The sequence below is a fragment of the Cyclopterus lumpus genome, chromosome 9, assembly GCF_009769545.1.
Source record: "Cyclopterus lumpus isolate fCycLum1 chromosome 9, fCycLum1.pri, whole genome shotgun sequence".
NCBI lineage: Eukaryota > Metazoa > Chordata > Actinopteri > Perciformes > Cyclopteridae > Cyclopterus > Cyclopterus lumpus.
Window position 1 is genome coordinate 10999887 of NC_046974.1, and position 23475 is coordinate 11023361.

The following is a 23475-nucleotide window of genomic DNA, read 5'->3' on the forward strand; positions in this document are numbered from 1 at the left end:
TTTGTGGCCCTTTAAACCAACTTTATTGTTTTTGCTTATTAAAAAATAATTCGGTAGCATACAGACTGGAACAGTTTTAGCGTTTGAGGAGAACTCGAAATTGAATGGCACATCGAATGTTGTTAAGTAATCAGATACTTTGTCTCAATAGAGGGAATGAAAATACATCTTTAGATCAACAACTACACAAAAACAACCTGTGGAGCTCTTTTATTAAGTAGAATGCATAAACAGAGAACCAATGTCTTTTTATATTCATACCAAACCATAAATAACATTACATCATCACTTTCAAATACATCAAATATATTAACAAGACAACCGTTTCTACTCTGGGTCTTTGGTTCAAAGTGCCCTGCAGCATAATTTCAATCTGGCAGAGCAGATACAATATGATTTATTTTGTACAGTGTCTTTGTAGCTTGATTTCTTATAAGACTGGGAAAAAAAGACATCGATGATAATTTAACCTATACATAAGCTGGTGTAATGGCCTGCTCTCTGTCGTTGCAGTTCCTGAGAAAGTATGCAGAGTGGGGTTGAAGGCTGTGACCTTACGCGCAGCGCAGAGTGTCCACCAGCCGCTGGTAGGTTTCTCTCTCCCGTTTCAGGCAGTGATGCTCTTCCACGTAGCGCTTCCCATTCCTCACCAGTCTGTCTCTCAGATCATGATCTGACAACAGCCTCTGAGATTGATGCACAAATTCCTGGCAGAGAAAAAAGCCAAACGAGTCTCATTTCATGAAAGATCATCCAAGACACAGGAACAAAACTCAGATAAGAGCCTGTGACCAGATTAGTAAATACTTCAAAAATGTCTGTAAATTGCCAAAGGATGGAGATATTTGTGGCACCAGATTCACATATGGCTGTCCCATAGACCCTTTCAGTCAATCCTAATGGCAGCCACCTCTTGTTTGCTCATGGAAAAAAAACAGTGACAACAACACTCACACCAGCTGTACCAGGGACACTGGGAGGGGAAGATGGGGATGGAAATTAGATAATTAAGAAATGAGTAATGGTGTCATCGCTAAGCATTGACTGAGATGTGATGTATCCACATGGCATCCTGAATCTTAGTTGTTCATCTGTTGGCCCAGCAGACTGAAAGAATCCTCCAAAAGAAGTTTGAAGTGTTCCTGCAACATGGCAGCCAACATTTGCTGAAGAAGAGAACCAATGGGCACACAAGGTTTTAGCCACTGCTCGTCAGCAGGCCAATTCACTTTACTTCATTCAAGTGATGTGATTATGTCTGGAGAGGCTATTGGTAGGACACGGCTCCTCGGTATGGCCATATGAGAGCTATAAATCCTCAGCAACAGGATTAAAGCTCAATATATAAACAGAACGCTTATAATCATTTCACTCTTAGTCCAAATTATAGAACCAGACAGGAAGTGCCATTTTTCTCTTTAAAGCTGTCTAGTGCTAATGTGTTGTTTCCTTCTTTTGACACACTTCTTGATATCTACACTCCTCGTAAGTACTTTGAAGGCTTAAAGAACAAGAAACAGTCAATCAAAAATAAGGGGGATTTTAAAGCATGCAGAAAAAGTCTTGAGTGTGATCCACTGCAGAAAAGATTGTTGGCTGAAAGACGAGCACTGACTGCCGATCGGTCCTGGCTGAGGTCATGGTTTATCCAGCCAAGTCGCTACAACCATCTGTGAGTGCTTCCTCCTGGCAGCTGAGCTGAGCACATGTGACCCCCCCCCTCTCCCGGAGAGGACTTATCTCCACCCTCACAACAACATCACACAAGAGCATGGTGTCTTGACAGCACCGCGATCAAGCCCTTAAACCATGATATTCTTTTCTTTTGCATCAAACCTCCTGATAGATCAGATGGTAATGTGGTATCTTCACCCCGTTCCTGAAGGCTGCCCTTTTTGTTCCTAATCTAAGTACCTGGGGAAACATCTGCTACTTTTGTTTTATTTTTAGATTTAGACTAATGGTACAAAGTTTTACAAAATGATGTAAAGTTTTCCGACTTCAAGTTGCGTGACCTTTTAAGATAAATCTCCGCCAGGAAGGGGACATACCCAACCTTAAGTCACCCTGATAAAGTGCTTCATTTCTACTAACAGTATTAGCAGTAAGCACCTGTCTGGTTGCTTAAGGTGACAGGACTAGCTGTGGGCTACAGTGTATATGCAGTATATCCTCTCTGTAGTCCATCAAGACAGTCAATGTGACGGCTTAATGGGGCTTAACGCATGCGGTCACCATACCTGAGGAGACGAGTAGAGCAGGCCAGTGAACTCATGGTGCACTATGGCTGCATTTCCTGGGATGTCCCTGGCCAACACAGGTACCCCGAGATCCATGGCCTGTTGGAGCAGAGACATGAAATGCTTAAAAGTCACTGTCGCACCCAAGCACCTTGGAAGTTGTACAGCGCAGCCATTCTGCCCTTCAGTGCCTTGGTTTTACTTACAGAATGAACCACCTGTAGCTGCTAATACATATAGCAGGTTGTTGAGTGCAACACGCTAACATACTAATCAGACTTTAAGCCCACTGTGGATTGTCTTAATCAACTGTGTTTAAAAGAGATTAAGTGGATTTGCAGGTTTTGCTCACTCAGGAATGGGAAGATTGCAGTCAAGCAATTCATGTGGGTAATTGTCCCTGAAGTGGTCAGATAACATTGTAGCAGAGCAAGAAACAGCGAGATAAGAACTCCTGTAAATATTCACTCGGTTTAAATCTTTCCATGGGCTTTGGTTGGCAAATTCTCATTTTACATTTTGATAAATTACCATAATATTCTGCACAATGCACGAGCTATAACAATATAAAATTGTGTTTATCAGCTGAATTACTGAAGTCAGGAAGGACATGCTATTGTCCAGTTACCCATGGACCCTAAAGATGTTTACCTCCAAGATGGCCGCTGACATGCCCTCTGAGACGGAGCTGTTAACCACGGTGAAGCACCTTTTCATGGCAGCATGAAGCTCCCGTTGGCTCCTCTCCTGGGCCAAGAAGACCCCTGCTGCTCTGCAGAAGCAGCGGAAAAGCTCAGTTCTGTGTGACTCAGGGCTAACAGAGGCGTGAATGATGCTAAAGGGCAGTGACAAGCCAAGGGATGGAAACACAGATGCACTGTGTCCAGGTAAACCAGAGAAGGCAGTTTCCTGCCGCAAAGAATACTGTTGTGGTGTTGTGGCCCTTGGCGAAAAACTGAAAGATCAGCTAAGACTCATGAGTGGGAGGACAGCTAAAAAAAAATGGAGAGGTTCTTGGTGCTCACCTCCGATTTTCATTCTGTTCGCATTATGTCAAGATAAATGCAAGCTACATTTGCATAGATATTTTTGTGCCACATAGGATAAATAGTGAGATAAGCTGTCTTCACATTTCTTGGAAAGGAAAGTCTTAATTGTCACATCTCGAGTTTATAACCGTTAAGGAAAACTCAAAAAAGAAAGCTTACTTTTTAACAACAGCTTCCACTTCAACGGTAAACACAGGATCAATCTAATAGAGAGAGAAACATTACAAAGACAAGTATCTGAAGGATGGAATGCAAACAATGACACAATTAATAATTTCTATCAAGAGCAAATCATTCTCTGTAAAATCCTGTATTTTCAGAGATTGGGGTCAGGGTGGGATGGGGTGGGTGGCCAATCTGATTAATTGCAATGTGGGATTTGCGTGCATTAGCATGCCCACAGAAAAGTCAAGGCATAGCAATTTAGGTCAAAGATTCTGCCAAGCAAGCTCCTACTTGTTTTGCTTTCATGTCATAGCTCATGGAAATTCTACACAAAATCTGCTTTAAAGCATGTGCGCATTAAAATGAAAGAATCTGAACTGAGAAAAAAAAAAGTGTATTCTGGTGTAATCTGGGATTTAGCAGCCATTGTACAACCAGCAGGGGATAGGTTGCGATAAAGGCTGTATTAACAAACACAAATGATGTAAGCACTGTACTGATTCTGAATACTATTTCTTGGTGAAACTGAGCAGAAGGATGTGGCCAGTCAAAAGGGGAAGGCATACACTATATAAATATGTATTCTTCCAGGGAATAATTACATTTTATTAAATTTTTGACGCATTATTTTAAGTTATTAAGCTACTGATATTTGCACGCAAATATCCCAAGAGCTAATTTTTAGAATAATCTTTGGATTGGTTTTAGTCAGTACTCAGTCAGAATATGCTGCACATGGTGCTTGATAGGAGGTACAGATGAGTGAGATGTGTCATCGCTGACAAACTGACCTGATTTCTCCTCTTGATGACAGATGTCATGCAGCCAGAGTGCTTATTACTAGAATGTAGGAGCTGTGGATTTATAGTACGTCATGCAGCCAGAGCAAAGCATGTCTGATTCTCCGCTTGCAATTTTAGGACCTACGGTTTCTTCATTAAATCGATTGAATGATGTTTATGTTTAAAAGTGGAATCCTTTAAAGTATCAAGGGAAAATCTGTCGGTCATACATGTTTGTTATAATAATAATAATAATAATAATAATATTATATGGCTTTTCATTTCTCAAACAAACAAACAAACATGCTTTCCCTGTGATTCAGGGGTGTCGAGATGAATCACACGTCTGCGCTTCCACTGAACAAATTCATCTACAAAGCATAGCGGACAAGAAGCGGCAGCCAGGCAGTGTAGAAGCCCCTGGCCAAGTCTAATTGAGTTGTTTTTTCTAAAGCAGAACATACCTTTTGCCTGACATCACTGTTTGAAAGAAAGAACAAATACTAAATAACTGCATATTGATGTCAAATCAAAGCAAGTCAGGGGGAGAAAAGACGAAGACAAACATACAGAGAAAACAACGAGTGAGAGCCTGGAAATAAAACAACGGGAACAAAAGAACAGTTGTAAGAGGCTGTTGCTGTTTGCTGGGATATAACTTCACTCTAACAAGGTGCAATCAGTCAAAGCTTCTACAGTGAATGTATAAAAAAAAAACCTCCCTCCTATGATTTGACTGTCTGGTTGATTTATGAATATCGTCAATTATAGCCGACTGTGAGATCAATTGCTTTTCCCCCCCTCAATTATGTGACGAGCTCGACATGAAGCCATCGTGCTTGTGTATGTACATTTGTCTTCAGGTATGATACACAGGACAAAAGCATGAGGGTGTGGGTCAACCGCTTCGGCTGCAATTGCAGCACATCTGCAGAATATATGCCCATCCTCAAGTATTACACAGAGATCGCTCTTTACAGCTCAAAGGCAAGTGCTAAACTGGAGAAAGCAATTCATCAATGTATCAAGCAGGCAGCCAGTTAGACAAAAAGAAACAGGACCTGTGCTGCTGTCCCTCGCGCTGTTTGCAGAAGATTGCCTTTTCTTCCTGGCGCTGCCTGTTAATTCCAGCTAAACAGCTAAAGCCAGTATCTCTGCTATATCCAATTAGTGGCCGCTTGAATTCCCAGGGAAGGTTTCTATTTCGATAGCACAGAATGTCACGGTACAGAGGGAGACACATGGCAGGTATAATGTGTACTTACCCGTGGCCCAATCACGACCAACACATTCAGCGGGTTCTCACGATGCCACTCTGAGAGACGGAAAAAGAAAAAGTGGTCATGTCAACAAAAACACAACCGTTTGAGGAAATAAATTAACAGCAGCAGCATTAAAGATGTGTTTGCACAACATCCTTACATCCAAACTTGCTTAGTGCACCCTATGTTTGTATTTTTCTTTTACAAATATAGACATGTGAAAATCTAATCATTTAGTTCTCGTATCTGGCTGAAACACCAATATACAATTGTAAGCCCTCTCGTGTCTTATTACGTTCACGTTGTGTTAAGAAAGTCACAAACAATAAAATAGGATGTAAAAAAAGGAGCCCACGGATGTTGGATCTCAAAGTTGAATATATTAGACACATAAGATATAGAACATAGTCATCATAAAAAGAAGTCTTTGTTGAGCTGTCGGGAGAATCTCACTGCACTTTCACATAAATGTTTTAATTATCTGAAACTCAACCGCGGAGATCTTACTTCATTCCTAATTGATGAGGACACGGCCATTGCCTCTGTCACAAGCTAGCACAGGAAAGCAGTCAGAAAGGCTTTGCAATTTGAGAGTTTACGTGACATTTGAACTTGCTGAAAACATGACGGCATGAGATGCCCTCCCCTTTGTTTTAGCTGGGCCACTTGCTGTATTATTTGACAATGTATTTGACTTGAGTTTTTCATTACCAGTGCATATACTTTATAAAATAGATGGTTCACCTGAAAACATCTCCACCAGATAGAGGGGGTCCTTGACTCTTCTGAGACCACAGACCAACAGGAAGACATGCAGCTCATCCACAGGCTCACTGCTCACACCTGGAGAGTAGCCAGCACAATATCAAAACACTGCATAGTGAACATCCCGAGTACGTCGGCAGATAATTCAAGCAATACATCACCCAAGGTCATGAGGAAAATAAGACAGCAGTGACTAATGTACTCGCACAAGTCTCTGATCAGAGTTGTAACATTCAGCGGGGAAATAGGCCGCTGAATAAATTTGAAGGTTGCAGCCTAATCAGTGTGTAATGTGGCATCATAACTACAGCGCAACAGGGTTTGGGTGACAATTCGCTCACTGAACAGTCTTAGAATAAAAGGAGCTTACCAAACATCACGCTGACAACATTTCACTTTTTGAGAACCGTGCTCCAATTAAGAGGGAGTGCCACTAAATCGTCTCTTTTGCCAGATCATCCAACTTAAAATCCAGAGATTAATCAGAAACTGGCACACAACGGTGCTCAATGCCAACAACTACTGTTCTGCACCTGACCTCCCAAAAGCAACAGATACAAGTCCTGATACCAACGATACACACACACACACACCTTTGACTTCTCACAAATTAGCAGAAGCTGAACTTAAATAGATTACAACATACTTCCTCTATAAAGTATCTATAGAGGAGGTTGAATGAAATCCCCTTCACAGCTGACTAGTGGACAGCGATTAGCATCCTCACAATGAAAATGCTAACATGTTGATCATCAAAACAAGAGATTGTGGAATGGAGACAATCACATAACACAAAGCGTGTTTCGCGCTCATCAAATGTTGACCCGAGGATGGTACAAGATGAAAAGTTAAGTCCCCAAAATAATTACATTTATGTCTGGACCAAATCTCATGACTCATGGCTTAAAGTGAGGTTGGTGTAAAGGCAACACGTTAAGGCCACGGTCTCTTTATACTAAAACAAGCAGATGTAGAGGGACGTTTTAACATCAATTTTTAATCCCTGACCTATTATGCTCGACAACGATCCAAACTGATAAATCCTACACTTAGAGGTAGTACTGATTGCATTGTTGAACCCACATTGAAGGGAAGTACAAAATAAGCCAATAATAAAAATGTATTTTGAAAGTGTCTGTGACAAATCGAGAAACAAACCATTTTGAACATAATACCAGACAGACACGATCACGTGCTGAGAACACAGTGACAGTTGAGTGAAATCCCCTGCTGCCGGATAAGCCCAGATCAAGAAGCTGAGGCAGCTCTTTTAATGCTATTAAAGCATCTTAAAATGACAGTGTGGAGTCTGGGCAATGACCCTGATCCTAGGAACCGATTGTCAAAAATGCTCTTCATCTGCGGGAAGTAATGAACGTCCCCGCATTGATTCTCATGATGAGAGAGCGCGCATCAGCTGAGGGAAACAAACATGTCACTACCTCGCAAAGAGATGCAGGAGGATGGAATCAAGAGCACGGATATGTCGAAATGAGCAGGAAATTCAAAGAAATAATCATTAAAGAAATATCCTTTTGGATCTAACGACGCAATTCATCTTTCCTCGGGGGAGAAACACAAATTTGTACAAATCATCTGCTGTGCCGGAAGCACTCTTTTCTCTCCCTTTGCAGTTCTGTGAGTTCTATGCAATCCTCATTTTTGTTCATTTGCCTTTGATTTCAGAAGGGTATTCTGAACAACCCCCTAATGCTTTAATCAGTATGTGTGCGCACATGGTTATGGCAGCCCATATCTAACTGAAGAGCCCTTATTAATCTGTTGTCTGGCACAGGGTGATACAGAGAACAGATACGGCAGGGGCTGGAACAGAAAATGAAAAACACCAACGAACAAAATGACATCTGCTAACAAAGCTTCACAGGTGAGAAACATGAAGCTGATAAATAGCTTTTATCTGAATTCCAGAGAATATTTTAAAGCTCCTAACAAGCTGCAAAGAGAAAATAGTTTGTGTCAAGTTGCAGGTGCTTGTCCTAAAGTCATTGGTCTATTTTCCTTCTCACCACACCAGGACTACAGGTTTAGAGAAGCCAGATATCAGAGCAGAGACACAAAGTTGACTAAATGAATAATACATTACTTAGAATTGTATAAACACAACTGCAAATTCCTCAATGTAATACAATTACCAAGGAACACAAGGCCACTTTAACACATGATATGCCTGCTGTGGCACAACCATTGTTCCCTAATCATGTTGCCACACTATAGGATGATAATAGGCATTACACTTGACACCTAACCTTGTCTTCTGATTTTTAAATTACATTTAATCAATTCATACAGACTTCACTGAAGGCTCCCTGTGTAATATATTGAATAAGCATACTATCCTTTGAGGATCAAGCAGCTGGACAAGGTGACAACAGACCCCCTGCTCGTTCCCTCTCATCCCTCAGTGACTCAACTCTTAGGTCTTTTTACAGTGAGCCCTACATGATGTACGGAATCCAAACATTCAAACCTTGACACACCTTCATTAAAAACAGCCTATACTGTATATAGATATATAACTGCTTTTAGTAAGGATACATTTATGTCACAGAATGCAGATTGCTGCTGGAGTCACTTCTGTCAGACTGTGCTATTGTTTGAGGAAGACGAAAACATTATGAAAATGATTGTTGAAGGTTCAAAGTTCAAAAGGGGACATCTAACTTTTAGACTGCAGAAAGACCACCTCATGACAACTAAACAATGATCCTGCAAAGTTTGCAGTTTCATGATAAAAAAAAAAACAAATTTACAATAGGAGGATCAGTTCTCATTTATTTGACTGTTCCTGTGTCTTGGGATCATCCTTATTACATAAAAGGTAATAGTCCAGAGCATGTGTTGCCTTGTCAAAGCACCATCTGACCCACATCCACAATCAGACAGCACATACGCAGAAACTAGAACAATGTTTACAGCACTAAAAGCAACCACAAGTCATATCACTTTCATCACATCACTGAGGGAAAGCACAGTAGTTTTGACTCCTATCTCCAGTACAACAAATGGAGAAGTGACTGTGGGCAATTAGTATTACTTGCACTGCTGAAGCGTGGTGACAAATGAACCCGTCGGAGAGCTATTAATCAGTTGGTGCTGTCTGTATTCAACGCTGCTCTATATGAGCACCTGGGATGGACATCATCATGCAATTGTTCAAGTCTGGGCTGTTTGTGGGGATGATGCTCTGAGTAACGGTGCATATTTACTGAGCTATTCAAATGGGAGTTTGAGAACTGGAGGAGAGAAGGGAAAAGGGAATTCTGCGACAAAACTCTGGCCTCCCTGACAACCACAGTGATGCATTGAACACAGCGCAGAGTACATTTATGCTCTGATTGGTACTTTTCAGGTAGGGGGTGTATAAATGCATTCCCCATCATGCTCCCAGCGGGGCTCCACTGCACTGCACAATCTATGACTAATGGTGGAGGAAAGAAGAGGAGGATGCAGTCTAGAATATGGCATTCATGTACAATATGGAAAACTTAAGCTTCATTTTCAGCGTGTTAATAAGGCTTCGACCAGACTGACAAAAATGAGACATGCCAATAACAAGTTGTTGTTGTTGGGCAAAAAATATTAAGCTAAAATACAGTAGGAAATTGTTAACAAATATAGAGGTCAAAACTCATCAGTGTTTTATTGATGCCTCCAAAGCTTTTGACTGTGTTAATCATGGAAAATTGTTTGTAAAATTGAGTCAAAGAGGTGTCCCCAAACGCATTGTGAGAATTATGGCTTACTGGTATGCCCAGCAGACTATGTAAGTTAAATGGGGCCAAAGTGTCTCAGCCCCATTTGGGACAGCAATGGGGTCCGACAAGGGGGGGATCTGGTCCCCAGTTCTTTTAAATCTATATATTGCCTGTAATACTCAGTGCATGATTGGTAATACTTTAGTTAATCATATTATGTATGCAGATGATCTTGTGATTCTTAGTCCATGTAGTGCTGGTCTCCAGCAGCTCCTTACTATATGTACTGTCTTTGGAACATGAAATCAAATACAATGCCAGTAAGGGTGCCATCTTGATCTGTAGAGGACACACGTCTAAAATTCCCTGACTGATAATCTGATAATTACCTCGTGTCTATGATGAGGTCAAATATCTTGGACATTTTATTACAGAACAGATGACCGATGATGAAGATTTCTATAGAAAACATTCTCTCATGCAGATTTATGTACAGAGGGAGTGAAGATGTCTCTGTTTAGAGCATATTGTCCACCTCTCTACACTGCACACTTTTGGTCTAATTACAAAAAAGCAAGCTTACAGAGACTACAAGTAGCTTATAATAATAATGCTATGAGAATATTACTGAAGAGACCGAGATGGAGTAGAGACAGTGAAATGTTTGTGGCTGCAGGAGTTAATACTTTCCAAACTGTTTTAAGAAATCGTATGTACAGTATATATGCATCTGCCCAGTGAATGACTCTGAAAATGAAATCATCTTGGTTTAATCAAACATAAAGTTTAGTACTACACACTACCAGTCCCAGCTGTGGAGACATTGGTACAGCTGTCTATTTATAAAGGCATTCGTAGTTCTATGTATTTTACTTGTGATTTTGTATGTATTTTATTCTATTTAATGTTTTGTACTATCAGGACCTTGAGTCTGAAATAAAGGTTTGATTGATTGATATGACAAATACCTGCACAGTAATTTCAAAATGTATGATTCAGCCCTGCTATAAAAGGGTCATCATTACACCAAAAAAGCCATTATGATCTGAAGACCTCCCTCAAAATGGCTTTCATGAGGAATATTTTCTACTAGAAAGCAAAGAAAGTTAAAAAAACAAACGTGAAGATTGTCCACAATGAGGCCTGTGGATGATCAAGTTTCTCATGAGACAATAGCTGGAATGACAACCAGTTGAAGCAGTAATAGTACCTGAGCTCCTCAAGAATTCAGCCCAGTGGAATTTCTCACTCACTTCCGTCTGGATGCCTTTAAAATTAAGTACAAGGCACAGTCTCCATGTTAAAGCCTTTACTGAACATCAAAACCAGCAATCATTATCAATGTATATCAATGTGTGTCTTTTAGTTAAATATATAAATAAATAAGTCCACAATTGTTTTTTATGATCTTGAACTTTGTTATGCGACACTCAAAGTTAGGTCTATCGAACAAATCTAATATTCTTCTCAACTGTTATTTGTATAAAACTCCTAGTTTGTGTGGAAACTTTATATTATTCTAATCTCTGTATGTAAAATAAAGAAACAAGATTCACATTTCAAAACATTATGATGTTTGGTTCATGTCAAAAGCACTTCAGTGTGAACATTATCTAGGGACAAGCATAAGAGCTAAACTTCCACTGGTCAGGGATCAGTGACGCAGCTGACCCACAGCTCTCCTCTAATCTATGGAGGGACACCATTTGCCAAAAAAGGCTTCTGGTGGGAAACAACATGTAGGAGTGATTTGGGCTGTCCTCCATGGCACGATGGCCAATGGAAAGAGCAAAAACAACTTTGTACTGTAGACAGCATGATAATAAAGCGGATTCACAATTAAATGGCAAAACAGGGATGCACAGTGTCAAGCGGGAATATTCCTCCTGCAGAGCTTACCTTGGGGCTGGACATAGATTTTACTGCTCTGGGATAGCTTCAGAGAAAGACATTGGAAAATTCGGGTTAAAACACGTATAAAAACATAGATGCGCAAGTGCTTTAAATCAATCAGTAATTATTGGTAGTGTTTGTTTATACAAAGTACACACGATTACTACCCACTGTGCTTCTTTCTCTTCATGTCACACAAAAGAAACAGCCACTTAATGCTTGTGGTGCTCCAAACGTATTTAATCAAAATCCAAACTTTAAAAGAATCAGGAAAGCAGTTGCTTAGATAAAATAAATCAGAGAGGATGGAAAGGAAATTGACTGGATGCTATCACACTAGATTCATCCCCATGTGTGTTTTCTGTCACAATAAAAAGCGTGGCGATGCCTCTCAGTGCCTGTCCTGTCTGCTTGCTGTCAGCACTAAATGGCAGAGATAAAGCATGCCACTCGCCTCAATCTGCAGCACACGGCTGGAATCTAATCTGAAAATAAAACACGTTAATATTGTTTTAATGCCATACTATTACGGGCCAGGGCAGGATATTGTGTTTGTATTGTAAAAAGCCCTTCTGTTGTGTCTATTGAAGCTGTCAGGCTTCTGTTGGGTGTTGATGTGCCGTAAAATGCAAACAAAAAGCTTTTCCCCTCACTACTCAATTTTTCTTAGTGGCTTTGAAATACAGAGGTCAATGTTTTTTTTATGTTGAAATATTACTTATGACAGTCAGTTAGGTGGTTAGCTTATGTGGGGAGTGGGTTTCAGCATAGCCAGCAGTCATAAGCATATTAAATTAGGCGCGCACACACACACAATACAAACATGTTCTAGTAAAACTTATCCGAGTAGAACTTGTAACCACAATATGTCACATGATACAGTGGCTTGTACATGTCATGCAAGCATCAGTGCTTATTAGATATAAACTAATGCAGTTGTATTATTAAAATACGAGAGTACAATCGTACCAAAAATAACTCTGCCTCTTCTTTCAGTTTGTCCGTAAATGCAACCGCGAACCTGATAAAAAAAAAAAAAGGAAAACTGTTATTATCACCTCTTTGAAAGCCATTTCTGTTAAACAAGAACTTTCATTGCTACCGTTTTAGCCTTTTACAAGCAATGGTAACAAGAGTAAAACAAAAAAAGTCTCCAAGCTAGGGCTGAACACGTGAGAGCAGAGGAACTGCTTGTGGTTTGAAGGCAAAGGATTTAAGGATGAATACACCAAGAATACAAAGAGGAAAACAAAGGGAATGTAGAGCAAAGAACAGTGAGGAGATATTAATTTGCGTGCATTATTAAATAGGCCAACGGGCTCAGAGTGGTGACTGAATTTTATGATCAAGGTTTGTGTGAGAAGGCACGAGCAGCGGGAGGTGCGCGGATTTAGATGTTTGAAGTTTTGAGACTTGAATCTCCCCCGTTCTCCCAGAAGGCAATTATCCCTAGATTTACTGGATGGATGCCCTACCATCTCCTGCATTTTCATCATAATGATAATGAAGACACCAGGGTCTTGTGTTAGGGCGCAGGACAGGAAATTGATAAGCCTGTGTGTGCACGTTTACTTTTCAATGTTAAACACGAGGAGAAGAGAACAAGCAACCCGCACAGCCGGTGTTGGCCAGCAGGGGTTCAGCCTCATTCTTTCATGCCAGTACCAGGCTCTGGAGGATTTTACAGGGATCCAGTCTTTTTCTCCCCAAATATAATTGATACCCATCTATAAGATTGAAATGCTTTCCAACAATTCAAGGAATGGTGAAAATTCTCTTTAATATTTTGTAATATTCATGCAATTCTTAATATCTACATTACTAGAAGGATGATTGCTTTTAAAATCGGCCACAACAGTGATTTATGTAGTCACACATGTGACAACTTTGTTTTGATCTTGTAAAGCAACACAAGATTTGTTATTATGTCCCAGACTGAAAATCATATAGTTCAGAAAATTTGATTTCATATGGACAAGTTCATTTAAGAGGTGTAAATGATCGCCTTTACTTCCTGTTCGTACTTCAGGATGGGGACGTCTGCATCAATCCTCTATAAAAGGAAGTAAGTGATACATTATTGGCATATTTGGTACCAATAGTCGATTAAATCTATCATTGATTTATTAAGACGGCACATGTTTACATATTTACATTCATGTCACACTCACAACACATAACTTCTTCAAACAGACTCAAAAGATAATTTGGCTCATGTAATAATTTGACTAACTGGATTGGGACCAAAAACATATATGTCATTGTTATTATGCAAATTGTGACTGCAGTTCTCCAAAGATAGAACACCACATATACTTTCACAACATTTTAGAAAACATGTCGGTCTGGAGTCAAATATATGTACCTAATTTGGAGCGATTAGGAATTAGATAGGTTAAAATAGTGGTTTGCAGCAACATCACCTGGCTTTCAGTAGCACCTGCTCCATAACCACACGCTTCTGCTCAACTTTCACATCTTCATTTATATCTGTTCCGCCAAAGATAACGCCAAAGGGTACGTGGATGTCTGGTGTAAAGGTTAGACATAAAACAGAAAAGTCCTGACATTTTTTGGGACAGGTAGCAACTTGCAGGCCCAATAGTATGTTGACAAACACAAATAAGATAAGTGAATAGATAATATAACAGCAAGGATATTTACCTAAGAGAAGGCTGCCTGCTCTGTGCAGATGGATGGCCAGTGCACCCTCAAATGGAGGATGTCGAGATATTAGATTTGCCACCTCAGCAGGAGACTGAAATGCTGCTGCATCTCTGAGCTCACAGGTGTGTCCTGCTGATTCAATGTGGGACCTAAAGGAAAAGAAACATATGACTATGGCTGGCAGGAAGGAAGGATAGTTAAGTTAAGTTACAAACATTAAAACTAAACTTGTTTTTTGCATTTTGACATGGCTCTGGCTAACAGTCAACTACACGACTATTGCCTAACACAGGCCTCACCAGGTAAATAATCATGAGCAACAGCTGTTAGCACTTAGCAACTTTGCAAATTACCTTATTCTCTCAGCTGTAGTGTGGTTTCCAGTTTTGGGGCTGAGACAAGCAAGGAAGAGTAATTTCATATCGTCACTAAAGACTGCTCTGACGAGGTGACAGGGTGAGTTAACGTGTAATATGTGTGAAAACTAGGTTTGGAAAACGGCAGCAAGCAGAGTCTGTGAACCGGACTCCTGTCACGTTTCCTGAACCTCATGCCTGCAAGTTTCCGCGTCGAGCAAAGAGAGACGCAAGCGCCGCCGGGTTAGCTCGGTGCTTGGCAGCGCACCGACTCAAGTTTACAAGTCCGTCTCCTATGCGATCCCCTGGAAACACATGACGGTGGCCACATTCTGGTGTTTTTGTCTCGAGACCATCATTGTGTTTACACTAAATATAAATATAAAACAATTACATTAAAAAAATTAAAAAAAAGACCAGCCAGAGCATACTGCTGTCATGTGTGTCAAAGCCATAATCAGCGGAAGAAAAAAAAGAAGTCACTTCCTTCTCGATGGTACGTCTGCGTAACCGGAACAAACTTCCAAACCACACGGATGGGCCGCAGCTGCCTCCTTTACGGGACTCGTCGGGTACTTTTCACTTTTCAGATCGCCTGCAGAGCAGCGCGAGCGTGACGGTTTGTTGACTGCGAGCGGTGTGTCACGCGACAGTACTGTGACACAGTTTTCTGTTGACTTCCAGTTCTGCTTAGACAAAGTACTGATTTAAGAAGACCCGAAGTAAACGTTTGAGCGGTAAATTAACATCTAACTATGTTAATGGGGATATTTGAAGACCACTAAGACGTATTCGGATACATAAAGGTAACGTAAAACAAACTGTCGTATTGCTAAAGCTAGCTTATTAAAAGATTGCAGCGTTATTTATTAGAACTATACGAGGAGGAAGGGGGCTCTGCTTGGACAATTCATGTTTTGAGTTCCGTAAAGCCAACGTAGCGGTTTTCTCTTCGTTAACCTCGATGACAACGTTTAACCAACATGTTAAGCTCCTCTGTATTTTCTTCACAGGTTTGAACTCCAATCAAGACTAACTTAATACACCTTTTAAAGTTGTTTGAGAATGGCTAACACCAGGGACGACAACGAGAGCACCCCTCTGCTGGACTCTGGGAACAGCAGAGCTCCCCCCCCATCAATTTTCGAGGGAAGAAGACTAGCATGTGCAGCCATCCTGCTGGCTGAATCACTAGAGAGGATTGCATTCTACGGCATCACGTCCAACCTGGTCCTTTTCCTCAATAGCAGTCCCTTTTATTGGGAGGGCACTCAGGCCAGCCAGACACCTCTGATGTTCATGGGCGTTACTTACTTGATTTCACCATTTGGGGGCTGGTTGGCGGATGCATACTTTGGGAAATTCTGGACAATTGCTTCAAGTTTGATCCTGTATTTTCTTGGCATGCTGTTTTTCCCTTTTATTTCTAATGATGACACGAGGATACAATTATGTGGAGAGGTGTTGGCTTTTCCTGTCCAACCTGCTGAGTGTCTGAGCACAAACACTACCCTTCCAAGCAATATCACCTGCCCTATTCGCACCCCATATTGTGGCCCAGCAGTCTATGGTGGCCTTTTTTTAATTGCACTAGGTGTGGGTACTGTGAAGTCCAACATCACGCCCTTTGGGGCAGATCAGGTAGAGTATGAACAATGTTCATTTCAGTTCTCAAAGTCTGTTGTGAATATGGAATGCTGAAAGAAGATGTGATTACTGACATGGGCTTGTATACGATTGGGTGTGCAGTATAACATCATGGAGGGCAGACATATCATGTGATGGATTTAAATTGAAGCATGACAATTAACTAAGACCAGGATGTTCTTGATCCCCATGGCCACTTATAAGTATTTCTATCAATGGGGTCATTGTTTTTTCAAAATAATCTAACCATGAGAGGGTAAAACCTTTCAAAGGGGGCTAGCGTGGGGAATATGATTAGTTCTTGAGCCTACTATGCTCATTACAAGATTTTCACGTTTCTATCAATGCTCCTTTTGAGCATGTTAAAAAATACATACAATACACAACATCAAGTAAAATCCACACATTGGAGGGAGACAAAAGAAACGCAGAAACGGGTACATCTTACAGTGGCACTCAACAGAAAAAAACAGCAATATATGGAATAAATCCGCTCCATTTTACTGGTGCCAGAGACTCAAGCAACAAGTAATTCTACAAGTTGCCAAACATGTTATAACCTTTACTAAATATGTAATATGAATTGCATCACTTCAAGGCATGCTAATTCTCCTCCAGATGAAGGTTCTAAACAATTGGCAATGGGAGCTGAACTAATATGATATGAACTAATCATATTCCCCCCCGCTAGCCCTCTCTTGTCGTCAGCCTATGAGCATATTAATGTTCTGATCATATTCTGTGTTTGATGGGGGGTCAGCACTGAAACAAGACAGTAAATTAGATTTTCTATCGTCCTAAAATTACTAAAGGCTCGGCCTAACACAACCACTTACACTAATTGATCTTGTGTCAAAACTAAATGTATGAGCTATAAAAGTACCCTGCTCTATGTATGTATTTTAGAATATATTATGCTAGTATAACATATATCAATCCACTGGTCAGTTTGAGGATGATGATTATTTTCTTAACTGACAGTGCACAACTGCAGAGAGGAGCCCCTGAGAGATGTATGCTCAGCATAGGCTTGTTGTGAATGCTCTGACATTATCTCCCCTTTAGTTAATTGTAGCTGTACTGCAGCATCTTTTGTGCTCGTATACAAAAGATATATCCACTTAATCACACAATGATACAATCTTTTCCTCCCAGAGGAATAACTGCATGCAGAATGTATCGATGCCATTATGAGAATAATAATATTTGCCTTTACAGACATTTACTTAAATGTATTGCAGTTCTATTAAGCTAATGGTGTAGGAAGCAGAACATGACTAAACAAAAAGTTGCTGTTATTTTAGTTATCCCCCACCTACGTTCTAAAAACATCCTCCCTGTGTTGTGGCCTTATACGTCTCCCAGTTTCATATGGCTATATATATATTCCATGCTTCCATGGTAGGGCTGCAAAAAGATTGCACTATTAATTACAGTTCAAGGTTTTTCCCATGAGGCAAATATTTTTCTTTAAAATTTCTCCCTGTATGCTTGACCAACTTACAATGACATGATTGTTTGCTGTCATCCTGCACTGTATGTGCTCTTAGGTCAAAGACAGAGGACCAGAGGCCACGCGCAGATTCTTCAACTGGTTCTACTGGTGCATCAACTTAGGAGCCATCCTGTCTCTGGGAGGTGTGGCCTACATACAGCAGAACCTCAGCTTTGAGCTTGGCTACATCATTCCCACTGTGTGCCTCGGGATCTCCTTCCTGGTCTTTCTTCTGGGCCGTACCGTCTTCATCACCAAGCCTGCTGACGGCAGCGCCTTCACGGATATGTTCAAGATCCTGACCTTCGCCTGCTGTTCTAAGAAACCAAAGGAGCCCAACCTGCTCCGGTGAGAGTGGGATGTCACCTATGTGTCAATCATTTTAGAGCATCGTATGTAGTGGTGGGGAAAAAGATGACATCAAACTGTATTGTCCCGCAATAATGGTGGTAAAGTCATTCCCTCAATGACAAACGGCATGCTCACATTACTGGTGTAGCAAAGCATTCATCAATCTCAATGGGAAGGCTCTTTCCAACAGCGAGTATCTTTTTTTCATGGCAAAGTTAAGTGGGATGGTGACTACTGCGGTGACTACCCCCCCCCCCCCCCCCCCCCCCCCCCCGCCAGTATAAGTCTTTTCTATACACTGATTCAGGCATTCATCTTCATTCCCTGTGGTGAAAAGTTATTCTGAAGAGCTGTTCCTTGACTTTGAACAAAAGTAGCTAATTTGGTTCAAAAACTTGACGTTAAATGTTTTAAATTGGTCAATCCCTGCAGTCTTTCAAGAATTCCATATTAAGACATTTTCTCCAGAGATGTGGATTATAGGCTTTAGAATAAAGTTTCTTTCCTATCTCTAGAAGTGCTGTAAGTGTAAGGTCTTCACACAAAAAAAGAGCTGATTAAGTCTCGCATTTCAAGAATTTAGAATTATTGTAGTGTATTCTGTATTTGTTTATTCATGTGTTTATTTTATTCTACAAATCACCCTTCAGTTTTCAAATAGTATTTTAAAGTTTATTTTTCTCTTTTACTTCCATGAAGCAACAAACCAACCCTTCTAGACAGTGCCAAAGTGACCTATGGAGGGAAATATCCGGAAGAGAAAGTAGAGGAAGTGAAATCCCTGGTGAAAATCCTCCCCGTTTTCTTTGCCCTTATCCCATACTGGACAGTGTACTTCCAGGTAAGATCAACCCACTTTAAGTTGAATCCAAATTCATTAGAAGATTCATTATATAAAGTAATTTAATATGGGGAGATAAGCTTTCTGGATGCACCTATGCACATGCCTGTGTTAATACAAGGGAAGATTATTTTCCTTTTCATTATTGGAGACACCCTGGTGGTCATCAAGTGGAGAATTACCTCCTACTGAGACTCTAATCTCCTTATTGTTTTGCAGATGCAGACAACATACGTCCTGCAGAGCCTCCATCTGAGGATTCCTGACAGTGCCTCAAACATCTCTGCTGACTCCCACCAGGTAACCTAAAGTGATGACACTCAGTCCCAGTACCTTTCCGTTAAAGAATAGCAGCAGTGTAGTGACATGTTAAGCAACTACCGTTTCATTCTATTGAGCTATTGACAGTGTTGGAGCTTAAACCTGCCTCTTCATAACTAGGTTTTTCCCTGACACACATTGGTAGGCAACAGCTGGAGGCAGCAGCAAAGGTTTGTCTTTGGTCTTGGGACTTAAGACTTTGCTTCACAGATCTGCAACCTGGCTGTGCCTGTACTTCTCCAAAGCAGCGCCTCCAACTGATTCCTCCTGACTAGTGTTGCTTCTGTACCCGTGTCTCTCTGACAGATTGTACGTTATGTTCTGCAGGGCTTTGATGACTGAAAGCCCCTCAGTAACTCCACAAGATAGACGGCTCCACAAAAATCAAATGTCTAAAAGTGATGAAATTGGAAAATACTAGGAAGTGTTGTATGTATAGTACGCCTGTTCTTTTCTAAGGAGGCATGCTTGGGGTGATGGTGAAGTGCACTGACTTCATGGAAATGTGAAGTGAAACCCTTGCGTTTAAACCACACAATATAAGCTTGTGCTGTGTATATATGGAGTAGATATTCTTAAATGTTCACAATACTATGCCCTGAGACATTGAAATTGTCCGTTTAGTTTACTCATATCTCACTATGTTTAACTGTGTTTAAGAACAATATTGGCGTTTTTTCCCCCTTCACAGACCGTTTATCTAGTATAAAAAATGAAACTGAACCTTTTCTCCTACCAGCGTCAACGCATCTCAACATCAAAAGGGAAGTGAGATTAGATACTTCTGTGATGTTCTCCCTCACCTCATCTCACCTGACACATGTCAATGGAAACACTGAACAAATACTATATCTTCAAGAAAACAAATAAGAAGACCTGGGAGGCAAGAGTGAATGTAATTTGGTATAATTAAAATGATATCCTCAGATTACTACTCTTATGTAGTGGTATTAATTCATGTCTCCATGAATGTATGGGACATGATTTTTGACTGCATTAGTAATTCTTTGAATTACGTTACACAGGTATTTGTACTTTTTAATTTACCCATGTAATGTATCTTTATGGTGCCTTGTGAAGCATAGAGAAGTGGTTTCCAACCCTTTTTTTTTTTTCTTCTTTCTTTCTAACTTTTTATCACCTTGAGTTCTCCAACCTAATAACTATGTTATTGCATATTGTATTTACTATACATATGTATGTAATCAATTTGGGGAAATAAAAAGCAGAACATCATACACAGACCTCGACCTGCTGGGACACCTTTGTCATCCATGCCAGGCTTTCCTTGCTAAAAGAAGCATGCTCTCTTAGCACGTTTTTAAGAATCATTTTGAATATGATAATGCACAAACAAAAGGAGGGAAAGGAGCTGCATATGGATTGCTAGTGGTTATTTTAAGAAATGGAAATTCAATTTGAGAACAAACGATGCTATCAGAAGTGTTAAACCAGATCAGGAGCTCAGATGGTACTTGGAATTTGAATTGCAAAAAAAACATCTCCAGCAGTTTGCAGTCTTTCATTGCTCACTCTGTGAGCCTCGACTTGTGGATCATTTGTATGCTCACAATGGATTTTTTTTCTTTCTCGGATTGATATTTCATCCAGTCTGTTTGTACATTATAGTACTGTGCTATTTGTGCTGAAAACTTTTATTTTTGAATTCAGTCAGGTACACTTTGTATGTGCAAATGACACATTAGAAACTGAAAACCATTTTTCATTTCATTAGTTGTTAGTGCTTAGTTCTGACCACCTGGGGGTGCCAAAGCAATGTCAAGCCGCATGTACACACAAGCGTATACTCATTTGCACACAAGTGCATGGTTAAGAATCCACTGACATTCTCTGTAGTTTTCATGCGTTGTTGCTTTTTGAACAGCTTTACTTCATCTTTCTCTGGATCCCCCAGATGACGTTCCGCTTCCCTGCTGCCTGGCTCACCATGTTTGACGCAGTGCTCATCCTTATGCTGATTCCCCTAAAGGACAAAGTGGTGGACCCCATCCTGAAACGCCGTGGCCTGCTGCCCTCCTCTCTGAAGAGGATTGCAGTGGGGATGTTCTTTGTTATGTGGTCGGCCGTGGCAGCGGGTGAGTGCAAGAGCAGAAATGTTCTCTCTACGCTGTCACATGAGTATGCCAAACAAACACTGATGAAACAAAAAAGTTAGTGCTTGTGGTAAATGCCACAACAACGAGCAAAGCAGCATTATTTTTAATAAAATTTCTAAATACTGTTTTTGTGGGACTTTTGAAATGTGGTACTAATACACAGATTTCTGACGATATTGTTGCTCAGGTGTTTTTTAATCTCCTAAGTGTGATTAACAGGTATTTGGCTGAGTTTCGTAGGGGCCTCTTCTGTGTTTCTTTTTGTGGAACTCGGCAGACGGTCTGTCTCTGTTGTATGAATTGTCCTTGAGTCTAAACTTTTTTTTACTGGCCCTGTGGAGCACAGGGGGAGCTGTGGCATCTTACTTGAGTGACTGCTCCCGAATGCCGCAGCGCTGCTCAGTCCTATTCACTTCTAGACAGTGGATTATTTTGGAAATAAAGTCTTAGCCAGGCCTGTCAGCGGGTGCTGCTGCATTGATACATCTGGGCTCAAATCTTTTGAGAGACATACCCGAAGGCAGGAAGAAAGCAAATCAGTAACACTCCTGAGAATCCAAACACATTATATTTCCACAGCCACGGCCTTTTCTCAAATGCACAATAGATCCATCCGCCTTTTTATAGAATATAAACTATTCTGTCATTAGTGACCTTCTAGATATTGACTGGTGTGCTTCAACCAGATTGCCAATTGACTTAATGATGCACTGAATCAAGTTTGACAAGAACTGTGAAAAACAATTCCATTGTATTGTTTTGTTCATGCAAATTGAAAAGAAGAAAAACATTTTAGATACAGCAAATAATATAATCTGATGAGCTCATTTTTAATATTAAACTCTTAAATCACCTGTTAATTTGTTCACATTATTTTACAATGTGCTTATTTTGCCCAGAGAAGCCATCTTGCTTGTGTATGCTGCATGAGTGGCAACACTGGATATGCTAAATAAGATTTATATTGTATGAAAAACAAAGGGTAGTTATTTGAATCTTCATCTGCACAATCAAGGTAGTAATTACATTACATATCATTTATCTGACACTTTTATCCAAAGCGACTTAATAAGTGCATTCAACCATGAGTACAAACTCAGAAAGACAAAGAATCAAGAAAGTAATGTTTTTTTAAGAAGCTTGCGTCTTCATGGTCATCGAACGGCAGAATGTGTAAAAGGCCACGTGGTCAACAGACAAATACGTATACAACACGGTATTTAATTTTTGGGTCAATATCTATCTTTAAAGAAGCATTATATATTTTCATATATTGTAAAAGCTCATCTTAAATCCGAGTTCACATATTACTAGCTGCTGATTCAAGCACTCATACATTAAGTGGTGAGTGATCGACGGAATGTAAGATCATAGATGAAAGACATCTGTGTGGTATCTGAGTGTTTTTTTTTAAGGTTAAGAGAGGACAAGGTGATGGACTAAACTCATCCTATTTTATATAAACATGGAGAAGAAGAGATGAGAAAGTTTGTTGAGGGAGTCTTCAGATGTTCTAGCAAGTTATTAAAGCCTGATTTAGCCCATAAAAAACATCCTTTTCAATCAGAGAGTTGTGAACCAAATCTAATGTGTCTACTTTCCAATTTAAAGTCATATTTTCTTTTCAGAGGACATGAGCATTACTGGAAGGGAAGGTGCTCTAACATGTTCATTTTCTGATGTTCAAAAGCTATTTAGGTATTTGCTTTTCCATTTGGCTTCTTGAAAGAAAGTGCAATCCCTGCATTTGAATTCAAGCTAAATGATTTTCTGAATATTGCAGGCAATTTTGGGTCCTGGTAGTGGAA

At 40.3% G+C, this 23475-nt stretch overlaps 2 protein-coding genes across 4 annotated transcripts in view; one reads left to right on the top strand and one right to left on the bottom strand.

Moving 5' to 3' along the window:
• On the bottom strand, positions 1-15458 carry glt1d1 (glycosyltransferase 1 domain containing 1). 3 transcript variants are annotated; one of them, XM_034542442.1, is made up of 13 exons: positions 14893-15457; positions 14537-14688; positions 14296-14401; positions 12842-12893; positions 11879-11915; positions 11190-11246; positions 6243-6341; positions 5502-5551; positions 4701-4747; positions 3449-3492; positions 2892-3007; positions 2241-2339; positions 1-707 (listed from the first exon to the last, which is right to left on the bottom strand). In XM_034542442.1, exons 1-13 carry the CDS (start codon positions 14958-14960, stop codon positions 555-557), a joined length of 1080 nt encoding a protein of 359 aa, XP_034398333.1. In that variant the 5' UTR covers positions 14961-15457; the 3' UTR covers positions 1-554. The 3 variants fall into 3 exon arrangements, with proteins under 3 accessions (XP_034398333.1, XP_034398335.1, XP_034398334.1); XM_034542444.1 differs by lacking the exon at positions 11190-11246 and having other exon boundaries at positions 14893-15458; XM_034542443.1 differs by lacking the exon at positions 4701-4747 and having other exon boundaries at positions 2892-3012; positions 14893-15395.
• The window catches only part of slc15a4 (solute carrier family 15 member 4), a 23012-nt gene continuing 14944 nt past the window's right edge, over positions 15408-23475 (top strand). Inside the window, exons 1-6 of the mRNA XM_034542441.1 lie at positions 15408-15701; positions 15909-16536; positions 18093-18385; positions 19088-19229; positions 19449-19529; positions 21466-21646. Of these exons, the coding sequence (XP_034398332.1) occupies positions 15961-16536; positions 18093-18385; positions 19088-19229; positions 19449-19529; positions 21466-21646 (1273 nt within the window). The 5' untranslated portion in view covers positions 15408-15701; positions 15909-15960. The remainder of the gene's footprint in view (positions 15702-15908; positions 16537-18092; positions 18386-19087; positions 19230-19448; positions 19530-21465; positions 21647-23475) is intronic.

Bases quoted from the DNA above. Each gene is read 5' to 3' on its own strand.
- glt1d1 (XM_034542442.1), bottom strand. From the start codon at position 14,960: ATGAAATTACTCTTCCTTGCTTGTCTCAGCCCCAAAACTGGAAACCAC. The intron at 11,916-12,841 runs GTACGATTGTAC...CTTTCTCTGAAG, and splicing joins AAGAGGCAGAGTTATTTTTG to CTATCCCAGAGCAGTAAAAT. The intron at 4,748-5,501 runs GTAAGTACACAT...ATCAATATGCAG, and splicing joins TGGTCGTGATTGGGCCACGG to TTATTTAGTATTTGTTCTTT.